A 13072-nucleotide genomic window follows, 5' to 3' on the forward strand; every position below is an offset into this window, starting at 1 on the left:
TGGATATAAGAATCTTGGTTGAGTTTTTAGTTTGAGAACTTTCAGTATGCTTTCCATTGCCCTTTGGCCTAACTAGTTTATCTGACTTCAAGTCTCGTTTCCCTCTAATTCAGTCACATTGCTGGCAGAGTGTTATTTTTATAACATAAATCTTATTTATTGAGTTGCTCCCTTATTGAAGATATTTAACATGTCCCTCTTCTCTGAAGAATGAACCCCAATCTCCCTAGAAAGGCGATGACCCGACATGATCTGTACCCTGGTTTCCTTGGGCCACCCTTCTCATTTTAGTGTGTGTTCTAGTCATACTGAGCTGCTTGAGGTTTTCCATCATGCTCACATGCTTTTTCAGGCATCAGTGCTTTTGCTTCAGCTGCTTTCTCTGCCTGGAAGCCACCCCCCCCCACCTCACCCTCTGTCTGGGAAACTCCTACACAACTCTCAAAATGGAGCTCAGCCATCACTTCCTCTAAGAATTCTTTCCTGATAATTTTGCTAAGTTGGCCATTTCCTCTTTATTTTGGCCCACTGAACTCCATGAAGTCTTATACCAGGGCACTCTTGTCGCTTGGATTTCTGTTAGTTATTTATCTATGTATTTACTCTCCACTGTAAAAGCTGTTGGGGGCATTAACAACACCTAACACAAACGGAATGCTTATTATGTGACAAGCATTTCCCATTTTTCTTATTTGATGCCACAATTCTATTAAGTGTATACTATTTCTGCCCCCATTTTGCAGATGATGAAACTGAGACAGAAAGGTAATCCAAATTGCCAGATAAATGAAAAAAAAAGAAAGAAAAGGTTTTGAACTCTATTTTATCTTACTTGTTTTTATTACTTATTATTTATTTCTTTATGGTGACTATAAAATCGTCAAATAGAAACATCTATTTCTAGTATTTCTGAGGCATTCAGGAAGGAGAGAATGTGGAAGACCTATTCTACTTTGCAGAAATGATGCCCTGGGTCTGACTGCAGAGAAAGAGTAATTTGGAGTAGAGGGGCAATGTGATGGAAAAAGGGTAGGACATGCAGATTTGCAAGCCACTTTGCATGAAATTCAGAAATCACTGACTGTCTTGAAGAATTATAGAGCTGGTGGCACCCCTCTGCTCCCAGAAATCCCTTGATGTAGCCACTGCTCTGCTACTGGTAGGAAAGGGAGAACATCTAAAAGAAGAAGTTAGCCACAGGCAGGGGAAATAATGTAAAAAATAGGAAATTATGAAACCATTAGGGCCTGATATAAAGTGAAAAGGAAGAAATAGAAGTAAGGGGAAGTGACTCTAGTTGGCAAAGTTTAGCCCATATGTCATTTGCTGATGTAGCAGGCAAGGACACCAACATGGTAGAGCCTCCTATTGGGATTTGACATTGTGGTCCTCTGTGTGCTGCTCCTCTGTAGGTAACTACCACACAGACACATGAGTTCTCCCTCTTAGAGCCTAATCCAACCGGGCCCCGAGCCAACCTTCAGTCATCTGTGAAGGAAGTTCTTCAGTCATTTTCTCATGGTATTTCATTCACTAAACTGGGTCCAAACTCTGGGAGTTCATGGAGAATTTCCAGAGGCACATTATTTGTCACAGACTGAAATAGCATGAGGAGCAAGGAAGAACTTGAGAAATGTCTAAGAGAAATCAGCCCTAACACGCTTTCAGTGGATGTCAATGGAGTGAAATTCTTTTTCTATAACTTGAGGCTTGGGACCTTCCATGCTTTTTAGTGTGGCCATGTGCTTACCTACAAAACTTCATTTATCTCCTTTGTTCTTTCTTCACAATTCCATCCTTCTAAAGTAGGGACAAATGGCTAAAGCTCCCTGGGCCACCTCAAGTCATGAGGCAACCGTGAGAATGGAAGTATGTGTTAAGAACAGCAGAGCAAATGTTAAAAGGAATGTGGGTCCCTAGAAATCAGCAACCTGCCATACTGGCTCTAAACCGTCAGACTTTTTATGTATATGAGAGCTACAATTATTTTGGGGTCTCTGATACTAGTGGCTAAATTAAATTTCTAATCAATATAGGGCTTCACATGACAAAAAGACGTCACATACATGAGGCCCTGCAAAGCATACTGTGGAGAATTCAGGGGTGTTTCTGAATGCGGCCAGTATAATAGCTTTCTCTGAACTTTTGAGCTGTAGGTTGGGGTTGTCTTACTCCTTGGTACATACACTGGTGTGTGTTGGAATGTGTAAAGTAGAAGCCTCCCATTGCTGAAGGGATTATCTATGTTTTGCCAGAAACAGTAATTTCAGTCCAATGTTTGGGGCCTTTGATATTTAAACAGGAAATTCCCTTTGACCAGATTTTTGTCTGAATCACCGCTCAGAAAAATTTTGGAGTTTAAGAAATTTCTTACGCATCACAACTTGTTAAGAAATTATCTGTTAGTTACTATATAAGTTCCTAGTGTTGCTGAAGAATAACTCTTTCTGAGCACCCACTTTGTGCAGACACTGCTAGGTGTCTGTATCTGCATGCTTTATATCATTTAACAACCTCCGTAACCTGGGAAGGTTAGAAGTGCCTACCGTGGTTTCCTTTCTTAACCAGCAAAATGAGCTTGTTTACATTTTAGTTAATACCCTAGACCAACTTTTTTTATGAATCTGTTTTAATTTAGATTATGAAGATAATTTAGATTATCTTCTTAGTAGATACTCACAGAGGACCAGTTGGAAAGATACAGGATGATTTTCTCTGGGAAGAATGAGCATCACTAAAATCAGAGACCCTTGACCTTCCCATCCTAAAACTTACAGAGAAGTTGGAATCTCTGCCCACATATCTTGTCTTAGCTGTTAAGCTTCAGTCCAGCCTGGCTGAAGGTATACACTTTACTGCAGGTACTGGTGGGTGATGGATTAGACCAAAGACCAGGTACAACATGGGCAAGAGAAACAATGGGAGAGTGGATAATTCCACCTATGCGAATCACACTGTGAACACCTTTTAAAACATGAATAGAATAATCCTAACATAAATGCCCTCATACTCCAACACACATGCTGATGCATGCTTCTCTTGATTTTGTTCTCTGAATATTCACCAGGGGAATTGGATTTCTCGATACCTGTCTTCCTGTATGTCAGCTCTGTCACTACAGCCACCTTATCTTAAAGAAAGACTTCAGAGAATCATATTCTGTTCTGCAGATATTAGGGCCTCAATAAGTGAATTCCTAGCATCATGTTTTTGAAAGGTCTGAGATAAAAATAGCTGGCCTCATGGTTTAAACACTGGTCTGGAAGTGACAGCTCATGACACCACATGACACTGAGCAATGCTTCCAGGGCTCCTAGTGGCCCAGAAGAGTCAGCAGAGTCCATATTTATTTGCAGTTCTTTCTTTACAAAAGAAATTTGCTTTCTTATGAAATATATATGTACCTCACTTGTATTACTTTCTCAGTTCCAAGTTGGGGAAGAAAATATGAGTTAGATGGAATAAGATGACATATAAATTCTTTTTAAATTTCTTTCATGCCACGAAAATGGTTATTTAAAATAGGTGATATGGGGCCGGGCGCAGTGGCTCACGCCTGTAATCCCAGCACTTTTGGAGGCCAAGGCGGGTGAATCACGAGGTCAAGAGATCGAGACCATCTTGGTCAACATGGTGAAACCCCGTCTCTACTAAAAACACAAAAAATTAGCTGGGCATGGTGGCGCGTGCCTGTAATCCCAGCTGCTCAGGAGGCTGAGGCAGGAGAATTGCCTGAACCCAGGAGGCGGAGGTTGCGGTGAGCCGAGATTGCGCCATTGCACTCCAGCCTGGGTAAGAAGAGCGAAACTCCGTCTCAAAAAAAAAAAAAAAATAGGTGATATGAAATAAAATGAAAGTTCTTGGAACAAAGTTGGGTACTCTCCTGCCTCCTTCCAGACCCTATCATGAGTCTAAGGTGTCTAGCATTGTCACCGGCTTAGAATCTGCTTTTGCTGTTCTCTTCAGATGTTTAGGTAAACAGGTTAAAAAGAGAAAACTGGAACAGAGGGAGGGTGTGCAGAAGGAGAGGTGATCTTTGAAGGAGTTTCACTCATTCCTCAACATGAGCCAATTAAGATTAGAAACTCAGTAGCTGAGATGAGATGTGATGCTATGTGCAGTGATTGGATGACAGATCACATCTGATTCAGATTTGCTTATATGAAGCCCCTGAGGACAGGCATGGAAATTATATAGTTTCCTTTGGATAAGAGGAATCTTCATATTCTCGGCTGGATAAATGGACTAAGCAAAAGGCCTTTTCCTTCCAGCAGAAATATCCTTCAAAGAGCCCCATGATCAGGACCATCTCCATTGGAGTATCGTGGAATGCATTTGATGCTCACGTAACTGCAGTCAGGCATTCTCAGCGGGTAGTTAGGGTTTGGTAATGCTGCATCTACTCTTTTAGGCCACTAGGGGTCCAGTTAATGAGTGTATTGAAAGATCAAGATGTGCCAGATTCTAGAGACCAAACAATGGGATTATTGAATGAAGGTTTCACTCATCATTTGGATGGTTCCATATCTTGAAAACAGTCAACCATCTGTAAGTGGCTCCCCATTGGCTGAAAAAAGTCAATGGGTTATTGCAAACTTGCCTTGCATTCTTTCATTGAAGGGTGTTTTTTTTTTTTTAATCCTTTTCATTGAATACATATAGACAGTCAAAAGGAAAAAAGCCATACCTATAGTATTCATCTCCCACGAAGAAAAGGGTCTTCCGTGGCTCCCTGAGGTAGACGGCAGCGTCTATTCGCTGCACATGCCTTGGAAATCCAAAGTCATAAATACTGCGGGGAGGACCTTGCATTTGGAACCCTCTCGTTATCCAGTAGTGGGGACCTGCGAACAGAAATTTAAGTTTATGAAAACTCTGCACCTCTTGGTGATACACTTCTCTCCTAAAGATTTCTAGGAAGGATCATAAATGGGGTTCGTTTATGGGATATTGGCCATGGCTACAACCCAACAGGAGGTATAAACTTCTAACTATGCAGTTCAATAAAAGACTTCAAACTTCCCTCGAGGCAGAAGCCCCTAGCTATGCCTTAAGAAAGCATTAACATTTATAGAATTGTGTTTTACATTTAACATACTACATCTTTCAAGATGCCCTTCGTTTCTAATCTCATTCCACCTTCATAGATCTATGAGAGAGAATGGGCAGGGACATGGAAATGCTATGATTTTTACTTAAATTGGCACTTGCTTTCTACCCTTATCCCTCAGCATCAAGAAAATATAAGCTAAAACTGATAGTTATCACTTACTGGATAACTTCCGTTGGCTTACCATCGTCACAACACATCTTCAAGGTTTATATTGCTGTAATCACTTTACAGAGGAAACACTGGAGCTCAGGGCAGTTACATAATTTCCCAAAGTCACTCAAATAGTAAAGGGTTAGAGCCAGAGATTGGTATGTGTGTCCACCTCCTGAGCTCAAAGGCATTCTCCTCTCCTGGCTGCTTCTGACCATGGCATAGACCATTTACCTCACACTGAGTTCCATGTTGGCTTTTACTTATTAAAGGGTCTCACTAGAGTGTACACTGTCACTCTGAGCAGAGGTCCTGTGAGGCAGAGACCAGGTTTCTAGCTCCTTGGGCACTACCACCTACCACAGTGCCTTACTAGGCTAACAGCTTGGTTCTGGTTAACGGTCACTGCCATCACTTTCACTGTTACACAATGTAGGGTATAACAAATGTAGGGTGGAATTTCATACCCATCCTGAGGGCAAAGGGCAACTGAAATGTGTTCCATGATGGCTGGACAAATGCTGGCAGGGCTAGTATGCCAAATGGATGGGGCACTGCAGCCCTGCCATTTCTTTCATTGAGGGGTCTGTAGGGTACCTTTGAAGAAGTAAGCAGTGCCCCTCTCAGCCACTTCGTAAGCTGCATCCACATTGGACATGAGCTGGGGGAAGGAGCTGGTAATAGTGCTGGGCCGAATTCCTGCCCGCAAGTGAACCTGCCGTCTCCAGAAAATCCTATGAGACATTAAAAAAAAAACAAGATCAACGACCGATTTAGATATAAAATAACACTTGGGCTGAAATGTAATCAGAGGCTACTTGCTAAACGCCCTTTGCCCTTGCCTTGCCTTTTTTTTAATCTTTCATTTCTTTGAGATGGAGTCTTGCTGTGTGGCCCAGGCTGGAGTGCAGTGGCATGGTCTTCGTTCACTGTAACCTCTGCCTTTCCAGTTCAAGTGATTCTCCTGCCTCAGCCTCTCGACTAGCTGGGGCTACAGCTGTGCGCCACCATGCTTGGCTAATTTTTGTATTTTTAATAGAGACGGGTTCCCTTCACCATGGTGGCCAGGCTGGTCTTGAACTCCTGACCTCAAGTGACCCACCTACCTTGGCCTCCCAAAGTGCTGGGATTACAGGCATGAACCACTGTGTCTGGCCCACCCTTGCCTTATTTTTAAGGAAAACACAACTTTTTAGACCTTGGTACTAAATTTCTACTCACTTTTCTTTGTCTTAGCATTTCTGTGATCCCCTCTCCTTTATTTATTTAAGGATGTTCAAAATATGAAAGAATATAGCAAAATTTAAGCTATGCATATCCTCATTCCAAATATCACTTTATACAGATTTCTCTTTCCTATTCTGATCTTTTAAAAGTTAAAATCTTACAAAAGTAACTGTGATCCAGAAGGTGGACATTATGAATAGTATGTAAATGAACCAAAGTCTGTGGTTGAGTCATGCTGATTAGACCCTGTAAAAATAGTGAAAACATTAATAATCATAAATTATGGTGTTGCCTACATAATTGCCTGCTGGAAGTGTTTGCATCTGTGAGTCTGATGGCTGGTTAACAGAAAATCTAGTACACACATATTAATTTAAGGTTTAGCAAGTCATCTATCCAGTTACGCAATGTTATAGTCATAAAATTGTGGCAGTATACCCACGAAGGTACTGGATTAAAACTGACAATGTAAATGTACTCCATTTTACAGTTTGAAGACGAAAATCATTTTTATAAAGCATGAATGATTAACTTGGCTTCTTAGGAGCCCAGAATTAATGCATAGGATTATTTGGAGACTGGGAAACTGTAAAAAAGTTTTGACATTAAACTTTCCTAGTGGCAAGTTTAGGAATTCTACAAATCTTGCGTTGAGTTTTCCTATTCAGTTAATCTAACCAATATTTATGGAGCACCTATCATCAGGCACGGTGGTGGACATCAGGGATGAAATACTGAAGAAGATGTTGGCTCTGCCCTCAATGTTTACAATCTAGTAGTAGAGACTGATTAGTAATGGTCAGAGTGATTGGTGCTATGAAGAGTTAAGTTTAGGATACCCTAAGAACACAGAAGGATAATATCCCATTGCATTTAGGGGCTTAATAAGCGTATTCCCAGTGATTCTCCCATTGAGGCAACTTAAGCTTCTGATAAAATCCAAAAAAGGGAGATATTAGGAAAAGACATATATTTCCTCATGTTCCATAAGAGGCAGCATGGTGTGCTCCTGAAAAGCACATTGTTTCAGAAGATGTGGACTAGGGTTTTAACTCCATGCTGACCAGCCTCTACAAGCCTCCGTTTAATCATCTTAAATAGGAAAAATAATTTGCTGGCCAATATCCTCAGATCATTATAAGGATCAAATGAGATAATGAATATGAAAATGTATTATAAACTGTAAGGTGCTGTATAGATAGATACTGTTTGTTTGAAATGGTATTATTTGCTTAGCACCCACCATAGACAATACACAGACCCAAAACATCACAGCCTTATCTAAAACATATGCATTAACTGATGAAAAACTGAGGTCCAGAAAGGCTTCTGAGCTCCAAGGTCACCGGGTGATGAGGGGCAGAGAGGATCCGGCTCAGGCTCCAGCTGCCTTGAAAGTCACATGCCCAATTTCACCTGCTTGCTCATGCTCAGTCTTGTGATCTCTGGTTGTTCTTTGTTTGTACTTTGTCCCTTTGTCCAGGCAGACCTGGGCTTTTCTGAAGGCCAGAGGGACTGATTCCCTTTTCTCTTTTCTCTCCACCACCTCGCAATGAACATAGTTTTGGGTATCCGAAATTCAGCAACTACTTCTTGGGTTAATCGGGAACCTGGGATGAAACCTGAATAGCAAGTGTATTTCAATGAATGCAGTTCAATATATGTAGTTCTGAAACGTTGTCTCTGTATGTCACTGTGCTAAGACACAAAGTGTGCATTTTAGGATAATATACTGATGAGGCCACGTGGGGAAGATAGAGGAGCAGATATGCCCTCCCCTAACTAGGCTCTGTCTGAATTATGTCTCTGATGAGGTGTAGCTGGCTTCCAGCTACTTTCTCTGATCACTCTAAAGCCAGATGCATTTTCTTTCATTTCTCACTTAAAAATCAACAAGCAACTCTAGGCAAAGCTAAGTCCTACTTTTTATTTGAAGTTATGGGACAGTGATGTCCGGAATGACTCAATATGAGAGGTAGTAAAGTGTAGTGGTGAGAACTCAGGCAAAGGGAAACGATACTTCTGAAACTTCTCACAACTGGTAGACTCAGATTTCTTACTGAAAAAACCTAGATGTAGGATATTGTGAGGACTAAATTGAAGTAGTCATTCTAAATCAAGTGTGATCTTGCATCTCAGGGGACATTTGGCAATACCTGGTGACAATTTTGGTTGTCACAGCTGGGGATGGGCAATGCTAATGGAGTCTAATGAGTAGAGCCAGGGAATGCAAAGGACAGCTCAACCAAACAAAGACTCACCCGGCTAGAAATACCGGTGGAGTTGATGTTAAGAAACTCTGCTTTAAACACCACTATGACATATGATAATGTATGTAGTGTGCCCATAGGATAGGAACAAATGCCATCCATCACTTACATAAGTTATTATGAGTTTCAAAAAGAATCTTTAGTCATGAAAAATGTCAGTAAACTAATGAAAAAATGATGCATTCTGGGCAATAAAACAGTAACATACTCAGAGAATTTGCATCCTTAGAGCTATAGATTGCAGTAATAAGTGAAGTAAAACTCACAAAAACAATAATAGCAAGTGACTTCCATATACATCTGTGAATGGACTTAAAATATAAACAAAAAAATCTATAAGCTGTTAGAAAAGAACAGCTACAGGATGTGTAGGAATGAAAATAAACAGATTATATCAATAGTCCATAATATCTTTGGTAAGGAAGGCAAAACAATGGAGTTTATTGATATTTTAGATCTGCTGATTAGATATTTTTAGCTGCACTATTTATCGTCACGTACCCACTATTTAATGCGGCGCTGGCACACAGTCTGGGTTCAATACATATTGCTGACTAAATGAACGGGTGCCAGAGAGATGAGCAGAACTGACTTGATTCATGAGTTTCATATTCGTTGAACGTTTCCTTCACTTTTACCAAAGAGAAGTAACTAACTCATCAGATTTGAAATTCAGTCTCTGGTGGCCATCCCGGCTCCTGCAGCTCTTTGCTAGTCCCTTACACTGCTCCTCCAGCATCATGGTTTACTCATCTTTTTATCCTTGGCTTAGCATGGTGCCTGGCGCATCCAGGGACTTGATGCATGTTGTCAAGCCTTAAGGGTCTTCTTTTGTTATACCCAAGCATCTTCATTCCCCGCCCCCCGCACCTAAGCCGATCCCATCAGTCTTTCACTTTCAGGAGATGCCTTCACCCTTTATTTGCTGACAATCAAGGCAATTCAGCACTAGCTGAATGAGTGGCCTATTTTTCATTCTCTTTCATTTCACACTCTCCTAGATTTTGCTCTTCTCTGTCATCCTCTTTCCTACTTGTGGGAAGAGGCATCTTTCTTCCTTTTTTTTTTTTTTTTGGAGACAGAGTCTTGCTCTTGTGCCTAGGCTGCAGTGCAGTGGCACAATCTTGGCTCACTGCAACCTCCAATCCCAGGGTACTATAGGTACGTGCCACCATGCCTGCCCAGCTAATTTTTGTATTTTTTCAATAGAGACAGGTTTCACCATGTTGGCCAGGCTGGTCTCGAATGCCAGACCTCAAGTGATCTGCCTGCCTTGGCTTCCCAAAGTGCTGGGATTACAGGTATGAACCACCGTGCTGGCCTCTGTCTTTCTGATGCTCTGTTTAGTTACTGCTCACTCCCCTGAGATCAGGCAATGTGCTGCAGTGAATGAAACAGGAATGCCTGAAACTTCGTTTTATGACTCGCTGTGTGACCTTCTGTGAGTCATTCAATTTTTCTGAAGTTCAATTTCCTACTGTCAAATAAGACTGAGAATAAGATCTGCATGAATACTTCAAAAGACCAGTTGAGATAATGTGTATGAACGTGTTTTATAATGTAGATATTTTAAAAAGACACGTTTTTATTCCATAAATTTATTAATGATATGCAAAATGTAAACTTAGAGTTTATCAATATAGCAAAGTTCCCTTCTTAGTTTGTTTCACTGGAAACTTTGAAGTGCAAATTGTCATGTCACTGGCTGAGAAGCCATTCATTCTGTGGGATTCATTAACTAGGGCCGCTTAGTTCAGGGTGCATCAGAAGCCAAGAAATCATGCATCATCCACCCACTGAACCCAAGAAGAATATAACTTATACAACTAAAAACCCAAGCGTAGCCAGTGGTGTGGATTATTGATAGTCAAAGCTGTGCATAGTGTTCTTAAATTGAGTGTCTGAAGAGCCTGTGAAAATCTCTGTTCATAAGCCAGAATCTGTGAACATGTAAAGGGGCCCCTCTCTCAGAATCAGATGGTTCATAAGAAATGGCAATGAGTCAGGGATCTTAGTTCACCTCTGCTTCTTTATCTGAGTTCTTAACAGAACACAAAGCATCGCTCTAAGTAAACAGAATGCTATTTGTTTGCTTTCAGTGAAGCAACCTTATAGCCAGAAAAGACACAGCCACAGGGAGAATGTGAAGGAGGAAGACTTCCTCCTGTTCTGCAGTGGGCTTACCTCAAGCCCAGGCCATCCTGGGAATTCCCAATTTCAAATCTACTCCCCAGAAATAGTGGTTACTGTTATTGTTATCCTTCGTACAGCATTCTGCATTTCTTTTTCTCCACTGTCTTCAAACATGAACAGTTCCCTCTTCGAAATCCTCTCTTGACCCTGCTGCCACTGCCAACTAGTATCTTAACTGCTTTTATTATTAGCAAGCTTCTCAAATGAATGATCTATAGCAACTCTTGTTTCCCCCCATTTTCTCTTTATATTTTATTAATTAATTAATTATTTTGAGACAGATCTCACTCTGTCACCCAGACAGGCTGGAGTGCAGTGACTTGATCTTGGCTCACTACAACCTCTGCTTCCAGAGTTCAAGTGATTCTTCCACCTCAGCCTCCCAAGTAGCTGGGATTACAGGCACCTGCCACCACGCTCGGCTAACTTTGTTTTTGCATTTTTAGTAGGGATGGGGTTTTACCATGTTGCCCAGGCTGGCCTCACACTCCTGACCTCAAGTGATCTGCCTTGGCTTCTCAAAGTGCTAGGATTACAGGTGTGAGCAACTGTGCCCAGCCCCATTTGCTCTTTACCTCCTTCCCATGATTTGTCATTCTTCCTCACTGCTCTGCTGTGACTACATTGCAAATTATCCTGGCCACTCAGTCCCTTTTTTTTCAGTCCTCGATCTGGTGACCTTGGCAATATTTTCCACTGTTGATCACTTAAAAAAAAATACACCTTTCCCCCAGATTTATTTGGGATTCCACCACAGGGAGTTTGTCTCTGATGTCAAGCAGAACTAAGTTATAATTCTGGCCTAGGACAATAGCAGTGTGGATTAAATGAGTGAACGTCTGTAAAATAAATGCTTAGCACAACACATAGGACACTGCGAATGACCACGAAGCATTGGCTGTTACTATTGTTATGATCTTCAAAGTGCTGCATCTCTCTGGCTGTTGTCGAATCCTTTTCTCCCATTTCCTAGGCTCAATCCTCAGACTTTTTCTTTCTCCTCAGTCTCTCTTCAGAGCTGTTTTTCGTCTCCATATCTTTAACTGTCTCCTTCACGTGGGAGATTCAAAACCCACGAAGCCTGCAACTATGACCTCTCCCCTGAGCACTAGCTTATTTCTATGAAACTCCACGAAAATTGTCATTGCTTTAAATCTGACACATCTAGCCCTGAGTTTTACATCATGTGCCCAACAAGTCAGCTTGATTTTTCTAGGTGAACAATACGGTGTATTATACTCTCAGCCATGAGGCTCCTACCTGCTTTAACTCTTCCCTTTCCATTGCTCTTCTCTAATCCTGCTGGTGAGTCCTCAGAATGCCTTTTATGAATACGTTCATTCTTCTCTCCAAATCCTACTTGCATAACCCTTAAAAACATTTTCTTTTCCTTTAATTTCAGATGCATAACATCTTTTAAAATGTGACAATTAGTGACATTAAAAATATATACATAGAGAGTCCTATTTAGAAAAAAAAAATAAATGTGAAGAAACCTATTAGACAGTCTTGGGAAACCTATAGCATCTATGAACATCCTTATCTTTGTGGCTGGTTACCCACCTTCAAGCAGAGGGCATGGAAGCAAAGGAACAGCTCGGAAGTGCTCTTCCTACTAAAGTGCGTAACGGCCAGCGGGCATGTGGTCATTCAGGTTAAATTTCAATGCTTTTCTTGGTAGATCCATTTCATAGCCAGAAAGCTTTCTGTATTAGTGATAGGATAGACTCTGGACTGGAGTCAGAAGACTTGGGTCTCCTGGGAGGGTCTGCTGGAGCTAAGACACCTGGACCTATTTTTCTTATCTCTACAGCGAAGGATTTGGACATGATCAACTTTTATGCTTACTCCATTTGTAAAATCTATTATGCTTCTAAGATTTATAGATGATAGTGATATTCTTGATTTTATTCTTAAAATTATATTGGGTAAAACCCAAGATAATATGACAAATGCAAATATAATTTTGGTGTAGATACATTTCCAAATATAATTTTGTTATGGCTACAATTTCACTCTCTTATTTTCCCTAAGTGACAGAGCAAATCTGATATGGCTTTAATAATTTTGTCATCGATTATAAAAAGTAAGTGTATGTTCATTAAGTATATCTATCTCT

The 13072-nt window shown here is 40.9% G+C and overlaps 2 protein-coding genes across 2 annotated transcripts in view; one reads left to right on the forward strand and one right to left on the reverse strand.

Moving 5' to 3' along the window:
• Positions 1-13072, forward strand: part of LOC128928033 (uncharacterized) — a 230242-nt gene that overhangs the window by 123577 nt on the left and 93593 nt on the right. The gene's annotated exons all lie outside the window — the stretch shown is intronic.
• The window catches only part of MMP20 (matrix metallopeptidase 20), a 45601-nt gene that overhangs the window by 9851 nt on the left and 22678 nt on the right, over positions 1-13072 (reverse strand). The window contains exons 7-8 of the mRNA XM_002754349.6: positions 5861-5997; positions 4688-4844 (exon numbers count right to left, since the gene is read on the reverse strand). Of these exons, the coding sequence (XP_002754395.3) occupies positions 4688-4844; positions 5861-5997 (294 nt within the window). The remainder of the gene's footprint in view (positions 1-4687; positions 4845-5860; positions 5998-13072) is intronic.

The sequence above is a fragment of the Callithrix jacchus genome, chromosome 10, assembly GCF_049354715.1.
Source record: "Callithrix jacchus isolate 240 chromosome 10, calJac240_pri, whole genome shotgun sequence".
NCBI classification, from domain to species: domain Eukaryota; kingdom Metazoa; phylum Chordata; class Mammalia; order Primates; family Cebidae; genus Callithrix; species Callithrix jacchus.